We start from the raw sequence: 19,421 nt of genomic DNA, 5'->3' as shown, positions 1-19,421 counted from the left end.
TCAGGAAGGTTCTCCCAGCTGGTCTCTGGAGCCAGGGCATATGGTGGGTTCTGGGCATGTCTGGGGTACATCTGCATAACCTACTCATATCTTCATGTCCTGGGGCAAGGCGACATTGTTTCCTGTTGGGGGTGGGGGGTGATTACTCAACCTACATTCTGCTTGGCAGTGAGGAAGCGAGCTGGTTCTTTTGACATTGTCAGCTAGCAGGAAGGCCCCCTCCTCCAGGGAATGTCCAGCAGCATGGTGGCCGTGTGCACTTGTTCTGTGGCATTCCATGTCTTTCCATGACTCCAAGGGCCTCTGGGCGAAGCAGGTTATCCACTGTCTCCACTACTGCCTGTGGGGGTGGGGTAAGTAAGACTAGAGAGTCTGTCCTAGCCTGACTACCCCAGCTCCACAGAGCCTCCAAAGTCTCCTTAGTAGCTTTCTCAACTCTGGTGCCCATATCCCTCAGCCCTAGCTGGTGCACTGGCTCCATCTCACCTTTTTTGTTTGTTTGTTTTTTGCAGGGCAATGAGAGTTAAGTGACTTGCCCTGGGTCACACAGCTAGTTAAGTGTCAAGTGTCTGAAGGCTGGATTTGAACTCAGTTCTCCTGAATCCAGGGCCAGTGCTTTATCCAATGTGGCCACCTAGCTGCCCCATATTTTTTTGGCTGGGCAATGAGGGTTAAGTGACTTGCCCAGGGTCACACAGCTAGTAAGCATCAAGTGTCTGAGGCTGCATTTGAACTCAGGTCCTCCTGAATCCAGGGCTGGTGCTTTATCTACTCTGCCACCTAGCTGGCCCCCCCCCTTTTAAAAATAAAAGTATTTTATTATTTTCCAGTTACATGTAGAGATAGCTTTCAACATTTGTTCTCATAAGATTTCCAATTTCAAATTTTTCTCCCTCCTTCCCCCATCTCACCTTGAATATAGTCCTTGCAGGTCTCTCTCGCTTGTGCATCTAGGGCAGGAGAGAGAAGAGTCAGATACAAAACCCTAATACCCATGCCCAGTCCTCCCAGTCCCATTCTGTCTCAGCTAGGATCCTGAAGGGTCCTGTTCTCGCCCTTGTGGGCCGGCTCATCCTGATTGCCAGCCAAATATCGAGCACAAGCAGCTCCAAAGGTGAATCAGGCATCTAATTTCAGGCCTTCCTGACCTCACAAGATGGTTCAAGTGTTACAGCCACTAAGCCTCAACCCTTTTGGTTCTTGTTTCCTTTTTCGACCACGGGAGTTGTGAAGGTGTGCCTCAGAAGCAGGACGCAGAATTAGGAGGCGTGGACAGCCAAGAGGCTCAGAATGAGTGACACCCAGGCCCCCACTAGAGTATCTCTTTTTCCTCCAGACATAGGCAGAGGGGATCCTTTTAGTTTCCCAAATTCTCCCAGATGCCATGATCAGGCCCACCTTGTTGTAGTTCTTGCCAGCTGACTCACGCTCGATGGGCCGGAGAGCCTGCAGCTGGGCATCTAGGATGTCTAGCAGCTGCTCCATCAGCTTCACTGAAGATGAGACATCACCCGCGTAGATAGAGCCACGGGTGTGGCGGGCCAGCTCACTGGCAATGTTGGCTGCATTCTCACCACTCTTGATCTGGAGGTGGGAATCCCGTTACCATGGCTGTTTCCTTCTATGCTTCCCCCATTCACTCCCAACGCTTATTGAACTTCCCCCTGCCCAGATCCTGTCCTTGTAGCCCCTACCACAATCATCTTTTCTCTCCATTCACTATTCCCAGCTCCTCACTCAACTCCCTTGCCTAGTCCCTCTTTTTATCTCTCCCCAGTAACCTCGGAGTTCCCTCTTACATTCATCTCCCATCAGACCCTTCCATCCCTACGACCCACACCTCAAGATGTGATGGAGTTTTTGTTTTTTGTTTTTTCAGGGCAATGAGGGTTAAGTGAGGGTTAAGTCACACGGCTAGTAAGTGCCAAGTGTCTGAGGCCGGATTTGAACTCAGGTACTCCTGAATCCAGGGCCGGTGCTTTATCCACTGTGCTATCTTAGCCGCCCCAAGATGTGATGAGTAGGAGCAACTACTGGTACCTTCTGGGCCACCTGGTTGACCCAGGGGATGTACAGTTGCTGAGATCTGGGCCTCGGGGGTTCCAGAGCCCCAGGGCTGGTAGACACTGGAAGGAAGCGATTCCTATAAAGATGGACAAAGACAGGAGGAGACAAATGGGAAAAGAGAATGAGCGGGAGAGAAAAATAAATAAATAAAAGATGGATAAGTGAGAAGGTAGCAGTAAGAAAGAAAATGGGAGAAGACCAAAAGATGAGTGAGCAGGGTAGACCAAGATAAGGTTTGGGAACAAATGGATGGAAAGAGACAGGAGAGGGGGAAATGGAAGGACAGAAAGAGGGCCAAAGGGCCCAAGTTGTGGGAAGCAGATGGACATTCAGGAGGACGGTCCATTGTGTGTGTTGACATTTACTTTTCACTTCCCCATATCCCCACTCTTTCTTGCCCCTACGCTGGGAGACCTATAGGCAATCCTGTTCTTTTTAAGTCTGGGGAGAGTAATTTCCACTCTTCCACATAGAGAACTAGCAATCAACCACCCACTCATCCTCCTTGGAAGGGGGAAGAAGTCACTCCAACATCCAGAACTCACTCACCTCGTGTGCCCTTGGGGCAGGGCCTTTCTACCAACATGCCGTGCTGGTGGCTGGCCATTGGACCCTGCGAACCTCCCGGGGCTCACAGAACAGCTCAGGCGACACGTGCAGATTGGGGGCCGGAGGTCTTCTGGTGCTAGGGGCTGGTGCCGTGTGCGGGCGGCACATCAGGCCCCAGACTGATTGATGGCACCCACAGGGTGAGTAGTGAGGGGTGCCCGGCGGAGCGGTGTGGTAGCAGCAGGTGAGGCTGTGCTGGTCAGTGGGGTAGGTCGGGCAGTGGTTGTTGTGCTGAGCGGGGGTGAAGTGGCTGGGCCTATATCATAGTGGGGCAAGAGAGAGGGTTAGAGTTGGTCCTTTCTGAGGCCCTTTACCCCATCACACCCTTGTATTTTCTTTTTGTTTTTTTTTGCGGGGCAATGAGGGTCAAGTGACTTGCCCAGGGTCAAGTATCTAAGGCTGGATTGAACTCAGGTCCTCCTGAATCCAAGGCCAGTGCTTTATCCACTGCGCCATCTAGCTGCCCCACACCCTTGTATTTTGAATCAGCCCACTCTCAACCATTTGTTACTGCACTTGCAGATAAGGCAGGAAAGGTTCTGGCCCCTGAGGATCCCTACTTCCCTCCAGGTCCAGTGTGATCAGCCTTTCCACAATCTTACCACAAACACTCAGGATGGGCCTTACCCATATACATGGCATAGATTTGAGGCCCTTTCCTATTCTGGGTACTTTTTTCAGGCTGCTCCACTGAGTGGAGTGCCCAGGACTCTAATACTCCAGATGGGGTCTGACCAACCAGGATAGAATAGGGGGGCACAATCACCTCATTATTCCTGGAAGCTGACGAATGACGTCTGGAGCCCCACCCTGGAGAGGACCCCAAGGTTGCTGTCTGGCTGGGTGAAAATAGCACCTTTTTATTTTTTTTAAGAGTCAGGGGGACAGGTTCAAATTCTGACTCTTCTATTTAATATAACTTTGGGCAAGTCACTCAACCTGAGCCTCAGCTTCCTTATCTATGAAATGAAGGGAGTAGAACGAGATGATCTCTAAGGTTCATTTTCTAGAAATCTATCCTACACTTAAGATGGGGGTGGGTATTGAGAATGAAGTTAAAACTGATCATTCCTGAGTCTAAGACCAAAGGAGAGTGAATCCCAGGGTCAGAGGTTGCCCTTACCAGCACTGGGGTCCTGGTGGTCCAAACTCAAGACCGTAGCGCACCACAAAGTAGTTGTTCCACACATAAAGTTGGTTGTCACGGGGATTGTAATCAACTGAGGAGACAAACTGGTAAGGGTTGGGAAATGCCAGGCTGACGGGCTCTTCTCGGTTGGCATTGGTGTTGAAGGCATAGTCTACTCGGTTGCCAGCAGCCTCACTGTCATCATCCACGTACACCGAACGCAGCACGTAGAGGACGCCACAAACCATGAAGGCATTGGAGGCCTGATCGCTTGTCATAGCCTGTCTCCCCAAGTACCCTCGAAGCGCAAGGTGTAGGGATTGAGCTGGCTGACCACCAACCGCCCATTGTTGCTTTCTGTAGCATAAATGACCCACAGCCCATTCTCGTCCACTGCAAGGTCAATATCTGTCTTGCCCCCCCAACGATAGGGTGAGGTATCATGGTAGTTAGCAGTGTTGATCACGGTCTCCCCACTCTTGATACGCGTCCGTAGGTCATACTTGACAATGTTTCGAGTTCGTTCCTTATTGTAGAAGACAGCACCATCATAGACCACAAAGCCTGTGCCATCCACACGGTTGGGTAGGCGGTAGGTGGTGGTGTGGCGGGCGGCCACATAATCCTCCCATGATGCATATTCGGTCAGTGTATCTGTTCGGTAGGGGATCCAGGGCATCACATAGATGCGGTCCCCAGCTTGTAGTGGGTCCTTGCACCATGCCCCTTGATTGGTGCTCTGACTCATGTGTAGATGTGGCCTCCAGCACCTTCTGGAAGAGTCCCAGGGCACACGAAGACTGGGCCAGGGTCAGGACAGGATAGGGGAGGTAAGGGGGTAAGAGAGAAGGCACAGGGGGAGAGGAGAGAGAGAGAGAGAGGGAGAGAGAGAGAGAGAGAGAGAGGGAGAGAGAGAGAGAGAGAAGAGAGGAGAGAAAGAAAAAGGAGAAAGGAGGAATCGATCATAGGAGGCCAGGTTAAAAAGCAGGTCTCCCCTCCTGCAGCTGCAGTCACGGTTGCTTGGTGGGACTGATGATGGGGAAAGGAGTATCTGGGGTGGGGAGGGGCACCTCCCTTGCCTGGTTCCTCTGCCCTGGAGTAGGTTACCTCTGAAAGCTGAGAGTGGCAAGAGTCAAGACCTGGTTCGTATATGGGAATATAACCCTTCTTTTTTCATATGCGGCAGATAAGAGACTGCACTGGCCCAGGATAAAGGGGTTCACTTCGACACCTCTCCTACAAGATTCATAGAATAACTTCAACTGGGAGGCAGAGAAACATCTCTTGGATTTTTTCAGCCCCCCTCCCACTTTATGCACTCTATTTTTCTCCTTCAGAAGTCAATCAATATTCCTCTGTCTCCACTGGTGTGTTCTGGAAGACCCACACACTCTCCTCCGCTGGGATGACAGACTGCGCCCCACTTCTGCTCGGCCTGGAAACTTGAAGGGGTTTTGGGCTTCCACACCAGTGGTGTTGCCGAGAGGCTCCCCCATACCACTGGCACTTTTCTAGGACCCTCCCCACCAGAGTTGGTGTTGAGGTTCCCCCACACCACTGGTGTTTTGAGGGGTCCTTCTCACAGCAGAACTGTCAGAGCCCTCACCCCACCATGGGGGAGGGGGGAGGGGGGAGCAGCTCTTCCAGTGACCGTTATAATGGTGTTGATGGTGGTGGTGATGACGATGAAGCCCACTCTTCTTCCCCACACAATAAAGAGCTAGGAAGAGGGGACAAGTTCCAGCCTAGGATGGGGGCGGGGAATGGATGGAGGGGGCGGCTAGCCCCTCACCCTTTGCTGGTAGGGTTTCTCTAGGGGGGTCACTACACGATCATGTTCAGCAACAGACAACTGGCACTCGTGCACATGGGGGGAGACTGGCGTGGAGACGGAGTGAGGAGGCGGGGGGGGGGGGGGCGGGGAGGGGCAAAGGACCAGCTATGCGGGCGGAGAAGAGAGACAAGGTAGGGGGAGGGGGCGGCGGCGCCATCCTGGGTCCGAGGCGAGCCCGAGCGAGCCTGGGGAGGAAAGTTAAATAATGCTGGCGGAAGGAGAGAGAAAGAGAAAGAAAGAGAGAGAGAGAGAGAGAAAAGAGGCTGGATAGGGGCGAGCAGAGAATTCACTCCAGAATCCAGGCCCGCCCAGGATTACTCGGGTGCAATCCCAGGTCCGGCCAGGAGGGGACGAGGGAGGGAACGAGGATCTAGGATGAAGATAGGGCCCTCCCCAACCACCGGCCTCCCTCTCCCTCCCCCCGCCCTCCGATTTACCTGCGGCCGTCCCGGGCTCGGGAAGAGGGATCAAGGCAGCGTTGGGTGTCAGAAAGGTGGGGGCCCCCGCCCCACCCCCCCCATTCCCTGAAAAGGAGGAAAACCTCGACTGCATCTCTGTGTCCAGCTCTGCCCTGCCCCTCCCTTCTCACCACCCGAGGATTGACTGAAACTAATGTAGCACGATGGGTGTACTGACTCCTCTTAACGATGGGGACCAGTTCCTCCCACCCCCACCCCCACCTGGGCAGCTTTTCCATCTTTCCCACAATTTCTAGTCTCACCCCCATTAAAAAGCTCAATCACAAGATCATCATTATTATCAATGTTAAGACTGTAGAATTTCGAGTTGGAAGGGACCCTCTAGTCCAAGAGTTCTTAACCTGGGGTCCTCAGACCCTCAAGGGATGGGGCCAAGGGATAGATTTCAGGAGGTCTGTGCAGTTGGATGGGGGGGAGGGGATGACATCTTTATTTTTCACTAATGCCTAACTGAAGGAAAATCTTCAGTTATGATTCTAGAAGAAAACAAATGAACGTTCTGAGAAGGGCTTTGTAGGTTTGGCCAGACTGCCAATGGGGTCCATGTGTCCACATGAGCTCCTGCTCTAGTCCAAACGTTTTCCAGAGAAGGAGAATGAGATCCAGCAAGATTAAGGCACTTACTTGCCCAAGGTCACACCAGTAGGGAAGTAGCAGTTCAAAAATTCAAATTCGTGTTCTGACCCCCAATTTCAGTGCTCTTTCTACTACCCCCATAATGCTCCCCTCCCCAGTAGTATCTAGATTTTCTTTCATGGCAGGATAGTTCCTATTCTTTCACAGATAGTAGTTTTCATTTGCACCTGAGCCGCAATATATTTCTAATAGTCCCTCAGAACAACTGAAGCTGATTTGTTTTCTCCTCATTTCAGGGACTACCAGGAACTGAGCCCAACATAGTTATGTGGTTCTGGAAGTTGCCTCCCTCCACTGAGTCTCTGCCCCACCTGAAACCAAGGCCATGAGGGAGAGAGGAAGAGGCACAGGGGGGAATGGGGTCCTGGGGGTCTGAAGTGAATTCTCTGCTTTCACTCAGCTCCTTTCTGAAGCTGCTGGCCTAGTGGGCACAGGGGAAGGAAGGGAGTGTCTCAGAGCCCCTTCTTGGACACTGACCTGAAGGGACAGCCAGTAGTGTTCATTGCCTCTCAGGTATCCTAGTTAACTCGGGAGTTCATGGGTGAGACACACACCAATTGCCTAGGGTCCCACGTGACAGAGGGCAACTCCTTCCCAGCTCCTTGGAGATCCTCAGAGGGCCCCAAAGCATGAAGCAGGCAGAAGTTTCTCCCATGTAACAGGGTGAGGGCAAACTGAGGCACAAAGGTAGTGAAGGGACCTAGGAAACTACCATCCAATAGGCCCTGCTTGCTTCCCTGTAGCATGGGGATTCCCTGGAACCCAGGTAGGGCTCTGAGTGAGGCTGGGTAACACCTGAGACGTCCCCTCAAGGGGATTTTGGCTCAGTTTAGGAGACTAGCCCTGGGCAGGGAAGTAGGTAGACACCAAAGGTCCCAAGGCCCTTCATTCATCCATCTGTCCAATTATATCCATATCCTTCTGTCCCTGCCACCCAGGAACTTCTGCCAGCCAACGCTGGCATACAGATGACATTCTTTGCCCATCCTATCCTGATATTCTCTCACTTGACTCAGGCTGTCACCTGGTTGACAGTGATAACTCCTTCCCCTACCCCCTTGTGCCTCAGTTTCCCCCTTTTTCCATGCTGGGCTTTCTCTGCCAGGTGTGTGGGGGTTGGTGTGTATGTGGTATGGTGGTGGTGGTGGTGGTGGGGGTGGTGGTGGGGACAACAAAGGGTCTTGGAGCCTGACCTGGCAGAGGGGGAAGGAAGAATATATTGTTAGCAATAATACTGGGGAGTGGGGGGGGGTGAAAGAAGGAAAAGCAGGGTCTGTGCTCGTAGGCTTGGCCCTTATCCACAACCAGCAAGTGGTTGGCCCTATGGGTGTGTCCATCCCGCAATGTCACCCTTCCCCAAAACCAGGAGAGAGAATAATCCAGAGTCGGTGTGTCCAAGCTGTGCCTGCAAGGAGAGCGTCGGGGGGCGCCCGGAGGAAAGAGAAGGGGGTGAGAGAGGAGGGATGGGGTGAGGGGGCAGGGACCCAGGAAAGCTAACTGCCCAGGTCTCCTACCATTGGGGAGGAGGAGGAAGGGGAGGGATAGGGTGGGAGAACAGCTCAGCAATATCCCCCTTCCTCCTAACAGGGATACTCCATGTACCGTAATTTCAGGGCCAGAAGGGATCCTAATGGGGATGTCGCCCAGCTCCCTGTCTCTTGCAGGTGGCACCTTAATGCATTCTAGATTTGCCATTTGTAAAACTGAGGGAGAAATTTACTCCCGGCCCCCCCCTCCCCCCGCCACCGGCCCCCAACCCAATGTCTTTAAAAGAAACCTTGGAGTCAGGACTCTGGCCCGTCCACAATGAGCACACCACCAATCTCTTTTCCCTAGCGGAGGATAGTAAATATAAGCTTGAAATTACGGTACTCCTGGAAGCGCCCCTCCCCCAAGCCCCCACTCTCCTCTGGCCCCCTAACCACAACAGCCCAGAAGAAACCCTGACTGCAGCTTCGCAAGTATGGAAAAAACCGAGAAAGCCCCGCCCCGCTCCCAAACCGTACACACACACCCCTCCGAGACCCTCCCCCTTCCCCCCCGCGTTCCTCCCTACTGCAGGACACTCTCCCGGGTCTCTCGGTTCCTGACTTGGAAGGGCAGAGCAAGGCAGGGGGTGGGGGTGGTGGGGAGGACTGGTACTCCATTCTCCAAAACACCTCTTTGCCTTGGAAACTCCAAAGTAAGAAGAGAGCTTCAGTAGCTGTCAAAAGCCAGTGGAATAATCAGCTCCCCCAAAGGAAAAGGAACCATGCCCCCCTTTCTCCTTCCCTCCCCTCCCTTCCCTTCCCCCCAAACCCAAACCCAGTTCCAAATAGGGAGAGAAGGCAGAGGAAAGAAGGAGATAAATGACCCCCAGTGGGGGGAGAGAGGGAAGGAAGTCTGGGGGGAAAGTTGGGGTGGGCAGTTTGGGGAGAGAGAGTGAGGTGCATGCCCCCTACTCCCCAAACAAACTAGCCCTGGTTGCTTACATATTTCCCCTGAAGGAGGCAAAAAGAGGCATGAGAGGTTGTCAGGTCCCTGACAGGGGTCAAGGACTAGGTGAGAGAAAGAGAAAGAAAGAGAGAAAGAGAGAGAAAGAGAAAGACACACAGAGAGACAGCGAGAGAGAGACAGACAGAGAGAAGAGTCCGGACCTCAGAGAGAAGCCCCTCCGTGGGGTTGTCGGGAGGGCAGAAGAGCCCTTGGCTGGCACAGGGGGGGCTGCCCCCAACCTGGCAGGGGGCACCAGGGTCGGAGAGCATCGACTTGATTTGGAGGGGAAGAGGGGAAGAAGGAGAAGGTGGGGGCAGGGTGGGGCAGGGTGGGGCAGAGGAGGGAGCTGGGAAGAAGGGCAGGGAGGAGGGGTGGGTCACAATTAAGTATAGGCACGGGGAGAACAAAATGTGAGTTAGGGGTTAGCATTGGTAACAGTGCGTTTACCTTTCTGCTCCACTTCTACTTTAAGCATCGGAAGAGAGAGAGAAAAACAATTGAAAAAGGGTGCAAGAAAAAAAGAGAAAAAAAAAGATTAAATTGCTTTTTGTTTCTTTTCTGGCAATGCATCCCCTTCTCTTTTTCCTTCCTCACACCTGCTTCCCCAACCCCTTAGCACCGCTCGGCCGCCCCCTCCTCCCCCCAGATCCCTTCCATTGGGGCAAGTGGTGGTGGGGGGGCCTGGGGGAGTGTCTAGAGAGACAGACACAGAGAGACTTGGCGAGAGGGAGACAGAGGGCCCGATGACAGGGACAGGCACAGAAAAGGAGGGAGACAGAGGGAGAAGGAGAAACACCGAGGCAATTCAGAGCAGAGACAGAAGGAAGAGAGACACGGAGAGAGACGGACAGAGGGGACACTGGGAGCTGGGATCTCCAGCTGCCAGGCTGCTGCTTCACATTGAACCCTCAGTTGAAGTGTTGGGACTGCCTTCCTGAAAGAGAAGCTGGACAACCAAGCCTGGGTGGGGCGTGCCCCAGAAGGGTGTAAAGAAAGGCCCTGCAGCCAAGCCTCCTCAGCTCATTACTGGTACCCTCTCCTTTTTCTGGAGGCCCAGGGAGGAATAGGGCTTGTTGTTCCTGATGGCTCAGGACCCCTACTAGAGGTGATCAACTTCCTGTGTCCCCTCACTCAATGCCCTACAGAGCTTAAGTAACCCACTCTACTCCAGGCAGAATAAACACAGGAAGAGAAAATCAAATAGAGAGAGACACAGATAGCAAAAATAGCACAGTAATAATAATAATAATAACTCACATTTATATAGTGTTTGAAAGTTTGCAAAGTGCTTACACACACACACACACACACACACACAGAGACGGGCAAAGATGGAGAGGAAAATACACACAGGGATCAAGAGTGGGTCAGTTATACACACAGAGGGACAGAGATGGAGAGACAGATGGAGAGAAACCAGAGCGATGGTGACAGACTGATGGAGAGACAGTGGGGTCTAGGGGAAGAGGAGGGAGGGGCCAGGGCTGGTAACAGACACTCTCCCTGCTGGGGTGACTGAAACTCCTATTTCCCTAACCAAGCTTGCCTAACCAAGGAGCTGGGTGCTCCACACGCACACACCTGCCCGTAGCCCAGCAGGCACCTGGGGGAGGAAGGGGGGTGAGGGGTTAGACTGCACTCAGCTGCAAAGCAAAGTGGCTGTTAGTTGGGCGTGTTCCATGGGCTCCCTCCCCCTTCCCCCAGCCTCCACCCGCAGCCCACCCCAGACCTCCTTGAGAGGCCTCCACAGCAGCACTGGGGTCCCCCATCTCTACCACCCAGGAGAAGGCAGCTGGATGGGCACAATTCCCATCATGCTCTGCTTTCCCCTGCCTCACCTCCCTGGCCTCCTCCCTCCCCTCTGGACAATTCTTTGAGCCTCCCCTAGAGTGGTCTCCTTATTCTGCCTTTTTTTTTTTTTCTGTTTTTTTTTTGTTTGTTTTTATTTTTGTTTTTGCAGGGCAATGAGGGTTAAGTGACTTGCCCAGGGTCAAACAGCTAGTAACTGTCAAGTTTCTGAGGCCGGATTTGAACTCAGGTCCTCCTGAATCCAGAGCTGGTGCTTTATCCACTGTGCCACCTAGCTGCCCCATTCTGTCTTTTTAAGGAAGCTACGAGCAGGACTTGGACAGGCCTCCCTGGTCACTTGTTCCGAGTCTCCTGATTCCTCCCAGCCTTCCTGCCCTTCCTGAGGTCTATTTCTTATTCCAGCTCTGAGCACAGGAAGAGCTTATAGCCCTCCTGACCCTGCTTGGAGCAGAGGCTGCTCATGTTCAGTACCCATGGATTTCATTTGCACCTACTGCTAAGTCTTTTGTGGGGCCTTCTTGTATCTCCCTAGGTGCACTCTGTTTTTCTCATTAGACCTTGGATCATTCAAGGATGGATCAGACTAGGGAATCCATGTGACTGGGGGATCATGCCCCACCCATCTTTTGTGTGTTCCCCATGCCTAGGACAGGACTCTGCACACAACATACTCTCAATCCATCTATGATTCCATCTCTTACTTGGCCTCTCCAATCTCTTCCCTCATTTCCCTCAACTTCTGGAGCTCAGGGCCTAGAGGTCCAATATCCCAAGTACACAGAATTCGATATGGGTTAATAAGACTCCATGACCCTTTGACTGTATTCTTGCTTTTTCACTTCACTTGAACCTCATAGCGTCCACTCTGACCCTGGGATCCTTGTCAGCCTACTTTATTGCCTGGGTAACAGGAGTATAATGATATTTGCACTGTCTTTTTGGTTTCTATCTATATTCTCTGCTATCCTGATATCAGTGGGTGAGTTGGAGGTGGGGGCAGGGATGGGGAGAGATTGCCCCCAGTGCTGTGGGGGGGGGGGGGAGGGCTTCAACGAGGAGAGAGGGACTTTCCCCTTAGGTGGTAGCTGGATGGAGGCCTTGGGTGCTGAAAGGAAAGGATGAGGAGTCAAAGGAGAAAGTTAAGGAAGCACATTAGCGATTTCCCCCAGCATGGACCGCCACCTGTGAGAAGAAATTAAAGTGGGTGGGGATGGGGGGTGGGGAGGGGATTACCAGGGCCTCCTGCTCCCCCTGCCCTTCCCCTACCCCCAAAACATACATACTGGGGGCCCTCACTTCTCCCTTTCCACTTCCCCCCAAGTCCTTGCTTCCAAATTGGCTATAAGAAGCTGGGGGTGGGGATAAGGGTGAAGAGGGAAGGAAAGAAGGGGAGCAGGAAAGAAAGGAAATGGTGGTGGGGGGGGGAGAATAACCGAGGAGGAGAAGAAACCCTTTCCCCAGCTCTCTGGCTGCTTCCCTTGGCAGGGTATATTACAGCTGAGTTCCTGGCTCCTTAAACCCCTTCCTTGTGGCTTTCAAAGGTTCTCCAATAGCCACTCCCAATTCAAAATGGTGGAACTTCCTAAGTAAACAGGAAGTAGTATTGTATAGTTGGAAAGGCAGACTGAGAAAAGTGAATCTCCCTCCCCCACTGGGGTTTGGTATCAGCCATCCCCTCTGGCCCAAGAGCCTAGAGGCCTTGGCAGGCAGATCCCATAATATGGAAGAACCAAAGGAATAAGGGCACAAAGATCCAATTCTGGGGCCACAAGAGTGTGTCTGTGTGAGAGAGATGAATGAGAGGATGCTGGGGAGAGCGGATGAGGGTGAGAAAGATGTGAAGGTGTGAGGGAAAGACTGGGAGATGGAAATCGGGTGTGAGTGTTCCAGGGTTAGAGAAAAAGCTTGAGGGAGGGAGAGAATGCCAGAGAGGGGTCGAGGGTGAGGGAAGAGGATGAAGATATGAGAAAGAGGTCACTGGTGACAGGGACTGTGGCGGTATTTGAGGGAGGGGGAGTATGAGGGTCCCAGGGCGAGGAAACAGGAAGAGACAAAGCCTGTCCCATAGTGCCCTGTGCCTCCTTCCTTGCTCCCACCCTGGCTCCATGGGGACACAGGTGTCTCCTCCTCACTCGGTGGGGGGGGAGAGGATGGGGCCCGTGTCCGTGCGAGGAACAAGGTGACTCACTGTAGGGGACACAGTCGTACTGCACCTCCAGGTACTTGTAGGTCCCAGGACAGGGGTCTGGGAAGGCATCAGAACCGGCCACCACCACGCACTGCGTCCTGTTGTTACACCTGTGGAGAGACACAAGGCCATGATGGAGGTGAGGATAGAGAAGAGGAATCTCCCCATGTCTGTTGGTCTTAGGTGGCTCCCTCCCTTTTCCCCCTTACCAAGGAAGGAAATGGGAGAACATTGCAGGCAGAGGGTTAGGGCCCAGGTGGGTGAAGCCTGGGGTGGGGGAGGGCTGAAGCAGCTTAAGCCCCCTGCCTCTTGAACCTGGAGTCTGACACCCTGCCTGCCTCTGCTCCAACAGTCTCATCTTTCCCATGAGTATGTGTGATGTGGAGGTGGCCACATTCATCAAATTATTTTGATATTTTTGAGGCTTTCAGTGTATCTCCTTACCTTCTGCTAATAACAAGAAAGAGATGCCTAGTCCCTTACACAAAGGACTAGCCTAGCACAGCTAGCCACTAGGGCCCAGGTGGATCTTGACATAGTGAAAATAGCAGAGTTGCTCCCAGGCTTGCGGGAAGGCAAGGCCAGAGGGAAGATGGAGGAGGAGTGAGAGATGATTCCTTGGTCCTTTTTATCACCTTTACAAAGAGATGCCTGGAATTCACTCCTCAGGCAGAGACTGAATGAGGCAAGGGGAGCAGTGTGGAGCCATGGACCATCTGTCCTGGCTAGTACCTGCACTCAGCATTGGGGTCTGGGAAGAAGTTCATTCAACTTTGTGGTTGTTTAATGATGTAGATATTTTCTGTCTTTTAAATAAAAATTAAATTAAATTAAAAGGCTCAGAGCATCTACAAAAACAAACAAACAAACAGCCTGCAAGCCTCTTGTCATTTGGAGGGTGGTAGGCTAAGGGGGGAAAATTCTGAACTTGGAATAAAAATAGACCTGAGTTTGAATCCTGGCTCTGACTCTTACAGATTGGCTGTGTGATCATAGGATAATCAGTTAACCCCTCTGAGCTGCTTCTTCATCTATGAAATGGGAAAAATCACTTGTAGTGCCAATCTCTAAGAGCTGTTGTGAAAAGTGATCTGTAAACTTTAAAGTACTATAGAAACATGAGAGGTTAATACTTAGGTGGCTTATCAAACAGTAAAGTCATTTACTACTGTGTCTCCTGTGCCTAGCTTATTCCATTGATCCTCTACTCTATTTCTTAGCCAGTACCAAATAGTTTGATGACTGCTGCTTTATAGTAGAGATTCAGATTTGGAACAGCTAGCCTACCTTCCTGTGCATTTTTTTCATTATTTCCCTTGATATTCTTGACCTTTTGTTTTTCCACATAAATTTTGTTATTATTTTTTCTAGCTCTATAAAATAACTTTTAGGTAGTCTGATTGGTATGGCACTGAATAAGTAAATTAATTTATGCAGAATTGTAATTTTTATTATATTAGCTCGGCCTATCCATGAGCAATTGATATTTTTTCCAATTATTTAGATCTGATTTGATTTGTGTGGAAAGTGTTTTGGAATTGTATTCATAGAGTTTCTGGGTTTGTCTTGGCAAGTAGACTCCCAAGTATTTTATATTGTCTACCGTTACTTTAAATGGAATTTCTCTTTCTATCTCTTGCTGCTGGACTTTGTTGGTCATGTATAGAAATGCTGATGATTTATGTGGATTTATTTTATATCCTGCTACTTTGCTAAAGTTGTTAATTGTTTCAAGTAATTTTTTTAGTTGATTCTCTAGGATTCTCTAAGTATAATCATATCATCTGCAAAGAATGATAGTTTTGTTTCCTCCTTGCCTCTTCTAATTTCTTTTTCTTCTCTGATTGGTAAAGCTAACATTTCTAGTACAATATTAAATAATAGAGGTGATAATGGACATCCCTGTTTCACCCCGATCTTATTGGGAAGGCCTCTAATTTATGTCCATTACATATAATGCTTGCTGATGGCTTTAAGTAGATACTGCTTATTATTTGAAGAAAAGCTCCACCTATTCCTAAGTTATCTAGTGTTTTTATTAGGAATAGGTGCTGTATTTTGTCAAAAGCTTTCTCTGCATCTATTGAGATAATCATATGATTTTGGTTAGTTTTCTTATTGATGTGGTTGATTACGTTAATAGTTTTCCTAATGTTGAACCAGCCCTGCATTCCTGGTATAAATCCCACCTGGTCATAGTGTATTATCTTGGTGATCACTTGCTGTAATCTCCTTGCTAATATCTTATTTAAGATTTTTGCATCAATATTCATTAGGGAAATTGGTCTATAATTTTCCTTCTCTGTTTTTGCTCTGCCTTGTTTTGGTATTACCACCATATTTGTGTCATAAAACGAATTTGGTAGAACTCCTTCTTCACCTATTTTTCCAAATAATTTATATAATATTGGAATTAATTGTTCTTTAAATGTTTGGTAGAATTCACCTGTAAACCTATCTGGCCCTGTTTGATAAACCCAAAGACTCCAGCTTCTGGGGTAGGAATTCAGTATTTGACAAAAACTGCTGGGAAAACTGGAAGATAGTATGGCAGAAATTAGGCATAGACCAACATCTGACACCTTATACTAAAATAAGGTCAAAATGGGTACATGATTTAGACATAAGAGGTGATACCATAGGTAAATTAGGAGAGGAAGTAATATTCTACCTTTCAGATCTTTGGAAAGGTGAACAGTTTATGACCAAATAAGAGATACAGAATATTATGAAATACAAAATGGATGATTTTGATTGCATTAAATTAAAAAGGTTTTGTACAAACAGAAGCAATGCATCCAAAATTAGAAGGGAGGCAAAAAGCTGGGAAACAATTTTTATGGCCAGTACTTCTGATAAAGGCCTCATTTCTAAAATATATAGGGAGCTAAATAAAATTTATAAGAAACCAAGTCATTCCCCAATTGAGAAATGGTCAAAGGATATGAACAGGCAGTTTTCTGATGAAAAAATCAAAGCTATCTACTGCCATATGAAAAAATGCTCTAAATCACTATTCTTTAGAGAGATGCAAATTAAAACAACTCTGAGGTACCACCTCACACCTATCAGATTGGCTAAAATGACAAAAAAGGAAAACAATAAATGTTGGAGAAGCTGTGGAAAAATTGGAACACTAATGCATTGTTGGTGGAGCTGTGAACTGATCCAACCATTCTGGAGAGCAATTTGGAATTATGCCTAAAGGGCTATAAAGCTGTGCAAACCCTTTGACCCAGCAATACCACTTTTGGGTCTTTTTCCCAAAGAGATCATAAAAAAGGGAAAAGGACCCACATGTACAAAAATATTTATAGCTGTTCTCTTTGAGGTGGCAAGGAATTGGAAGTTGAGGGGATGCCTATCAACTGGGGAATGGCTGAACAAGTTGTGGTATATGAATGTAATGGAATTCTACTGTGCAGGAGTTCAGAGAAACCTGGAAGGACTTGTATGAACTGATGATGAGTGAGATGAGCAGAACCAGAAGAACATTGTACACAGTATCATCAACATTATGTGTTGATCAACTGTGATAGATTTGATTCTTCTCACCAATACAACAGTACAAGAAAGTTCCAAAGGACTCATGATGGAAAAGACTCTCCAAATCCAGAAAAAAAAAAAAAAGAACTGTGGAATATCGATGTTGATCGAACCGTACTATTTCTTTTGGTTTTGGTGCTGTTGTTTTTCTTTTTTGAGGTTTTTCCTTTTTGCTCTGATTCTTCTCTTATAACATGACTAATGCAGAAATATTTGTAATGTTATTATATATGTATAACCTATATCAGATTGCCTGATGTCTAGGGGAGGGGAGGAGGGAGGGAGAAAAACTTGAAATTGGAAATCTTATAAAAACAAATGTTGAAAACTATCTCTACATGTAACTGGAAAATAATAAAATACTTTTAATAAAAAAAAATACTTAGGTGGCACAGTGGATAGAGCCCTGGGTCTGGGGTCAGGAAAACCTGGTTCAAATCTGGCATCAGCTACATATTAGCTGTGTGACCTTGGGCAAGTCACTTGATCTCTGTCTGCCTCAATTTCCTCATCTGCAAAATTAGGGTGATAATAGCACACCCCCCCCCCGGGGTTATTGTGAGGATCAACTGAGAGAATAATTGTAAAGTGCTTAGCATAGTGCCTGGCACAAAGTAATCGCTATAGAAATGTCAATTGTGATGCTAATTATTGTTCATATTAATCGTGGTGGGTCTGTCCCCGCTTGCTCCAGCATAGCCAAACATAGGATTGAGCACAGAACAGGTGTCAGCAGTTTGTTTGCTTGATTACATTCAGCATTCATTTATTCATTTGTTTCCAAAACCACAGAATGATATTCATTTATCCATTCATTTGACAAGCAGGTTTTTGAATACTTACCCTCTGGAACATACACCCTGACCTGAAGGGGCTTGCTATCTACTTAAGGGATGACACACACACCCAAAGATACTAATGGGGGAGCTATAAACCAGTCCAATTCTGGAAAATAATTAGGAATTATCTGAAAAGAGACTAAACTGTTTACACTCTTTTACCTAGAGATCTTATACCGGGCAAATAACCCAAGGAGGTCATGGACCTCCTAGAAGGGAGAACAAGGGAAGGGAATAAGCATTTCTATAGTACCTACTGTGTGCCAGTCACTGTGCTGAGCACTTTTTACAAATATTATCTCACTTGATCCTTACAGCAACCCTTCAAGGTAGATGTTATTATTATCTCCATTTTATAGTTGAGGAAACTGAGTGAACAGAGGTGAAGTGACTTGCCCAGGGTCACAGAGCTAGCTAGTAAGTGTCTGAGGCCAGATTTTTACACTTGAGTCTCCCTGATTCCAGGCCCAACGTTCTATCCAACTCCCTCCCTTTACAAGAGACACAGTAGCTCTTGCTGGAATGAATGATTGAACACAGCATTTGTTAAGCACTTACTGTGTGCAAAGCACCATCTCAGCAAAAGTCAGGAAACAAAGTGGATGCATAATTGGGGGTCTGACTGAAAAAAAAAAGCTACTGTGTGTGTCACAAGTCACAAGAAGCAGTAACTATGACTGAGAGAATTCAGAAAAACATGACAAGACTTACATGAACTGATGCAGAGTGAAGTAAGAAGAATCAGAAGAGTATGAGACTGAAGTGCCATAAAGGAGAATGTTCAAGTGAAACTGACCCCTGAGTAACTGTCATGACCAATGTTAATAACAAGAAAAGATGAAAGGCGTCACCTTCCTTTCAGGGGAGAAGTGGGGGGGGCAGTATAGAAATGGGAGGTTGCTTATATTGTCAGATGGGGTCACTGTGTCAGTCGGTTTTGCTTTGATATTTTTCTTTTCTACAAGGTCTCCCCAGGGAAGGGGATAGTGGCGATATGGATGCAAATACCTATGACAGAAAAAAACCAAAAGGTGCTGATAAGACTTTATTATATTGTTGGTTTTGTTTTTTTTTGGTTTGTTTTTGTGGGGCAATGAGGGTTAAGTGACTTGCCCAAGGTCACACAGCTAGTAAGTGTCAAGTGTCTGAGGCCGGATTTGAACTCAGGTCCTCCTGAATCCAGGGCAGGTGCTTTATCCACTGTGCCACCTAGCTGCCCCCCGTAAGACTTTTATTTTAAAATTTTATTTATTTTAGTGCATGATGGAAATCAAAATGAGAAAATTCTGTAGTAGAGCACCAAGAGACGGATTCTAACCTGAAAGATTCTAACTGGCAGCAAGGATGCATCAGGAAAGTCTTAGATAGGGGCAACTACGCAGCACAGTGGATAGAGCAACGGCCCTGGAATCACGAGGATCTGTGTTCAAATCTGACCTCAGATACTAACTAGCTGTGTGCCCCTGAGCAAGTCACTTAACCCTGATTGCCTAAGGGGGTGAAAAAGAGGAAGGTATCACTTATGAGTCAGTACCTGAGCTGGATCTTGAAAGGGAAAGATTTCAACAGAAGGGAGATATGGAGAGTCCACTGTGGTTTGTACAAATTCACAGAGGTTGGAGGTCAGGATGAGATTAGGGAATGGCCAGATGTCTGAACAAATATGAAATAAGGTGGCATGTAATGAGAAATAAGGCTGGAAAGATAGGTTGGAGCTAGACAAGGATTTTCAAGTTGTTTATGGACAGGGTTGTGCTGGTAAATATTTAACAACCATCTCTCTGAAAAAAAAATATGTAGGACACACTTT

The 19,421-nt window shown here is 48.5% G+C and overlaps 1 protein-coding gene across 1 annotated transcript in view; it reads right to left on the bottom strand.

Annotated features, from left to right (window-relative positions):
- Positions 1–19,421, bottom strand: part of ADGRL1 (adhesion G protein-coupled receptor L1) — a 67,778-nt gene that overhangs the window by 11,334 nt on the left and 37,023 nt on the right. Inside the window, 21 exon segments of the mRNA XM_043978050.1 lie at positions 152–191; positions 193–228; positions 231–275; positions 277–297; positions 299–340; positions 912–950; positions 1,399–1,584; positions 2,041–2,069; positions 2,072–2,143; positions 2,617–2,664; positions 2,667–2,769; positions 2,771–2,794; positions 2,796–2,932; positions 3,800–3,812; positions 3,814–4,068; positions 4,070–4,093; positions 4,095–4,532; positions 4,534–4,581; positions 4,583–4,605; positions 9,677–9,691; positions 13,227–13,336. Coding sequence (XP_043833985.1) covers positions 152–191; positions 193–228; positions 231–275; positions 277–297; positions 299–340; positions 912–950; positions 1,399–1,584; positions 2,041–2,069; positions 2,072–2,143; positions 2,617–2,664; positions 2,667–2,769; positions 2,771–2,794; positions 2,796–2,932; positions 3,800–3,812; positions 3,814–4,068; positions 4,070–4,093; positions 4,095–4,532; positions 4,534–4,581; positions 4,583–4,605; positions 9,677–9,691; positions 13,227–13,336 — 1,748 coding nt within the window.

Source organism: Dromiciops gliroides, chromosome 1 (genome assembly GCF_019393635.1).
Source record: "Dromiciops gliroides isolate mDroGli1 chromosome 1, mDroGli1.pri, whole genome shotgun sequence".
NCBI classification, from domain to species: domain Eukaryota; kingdom Metazoa; phylum Chordata; class Mammalia; order Microbiotheria; family Microbiotheriidae; genus Dromiciops; species Dromiciops gliroides.
The sequence above is the reverse complement of the archived record's forward strand: the minus strand, read 5'-3'. Positions and strand labels throughout refer to the sequence as shown.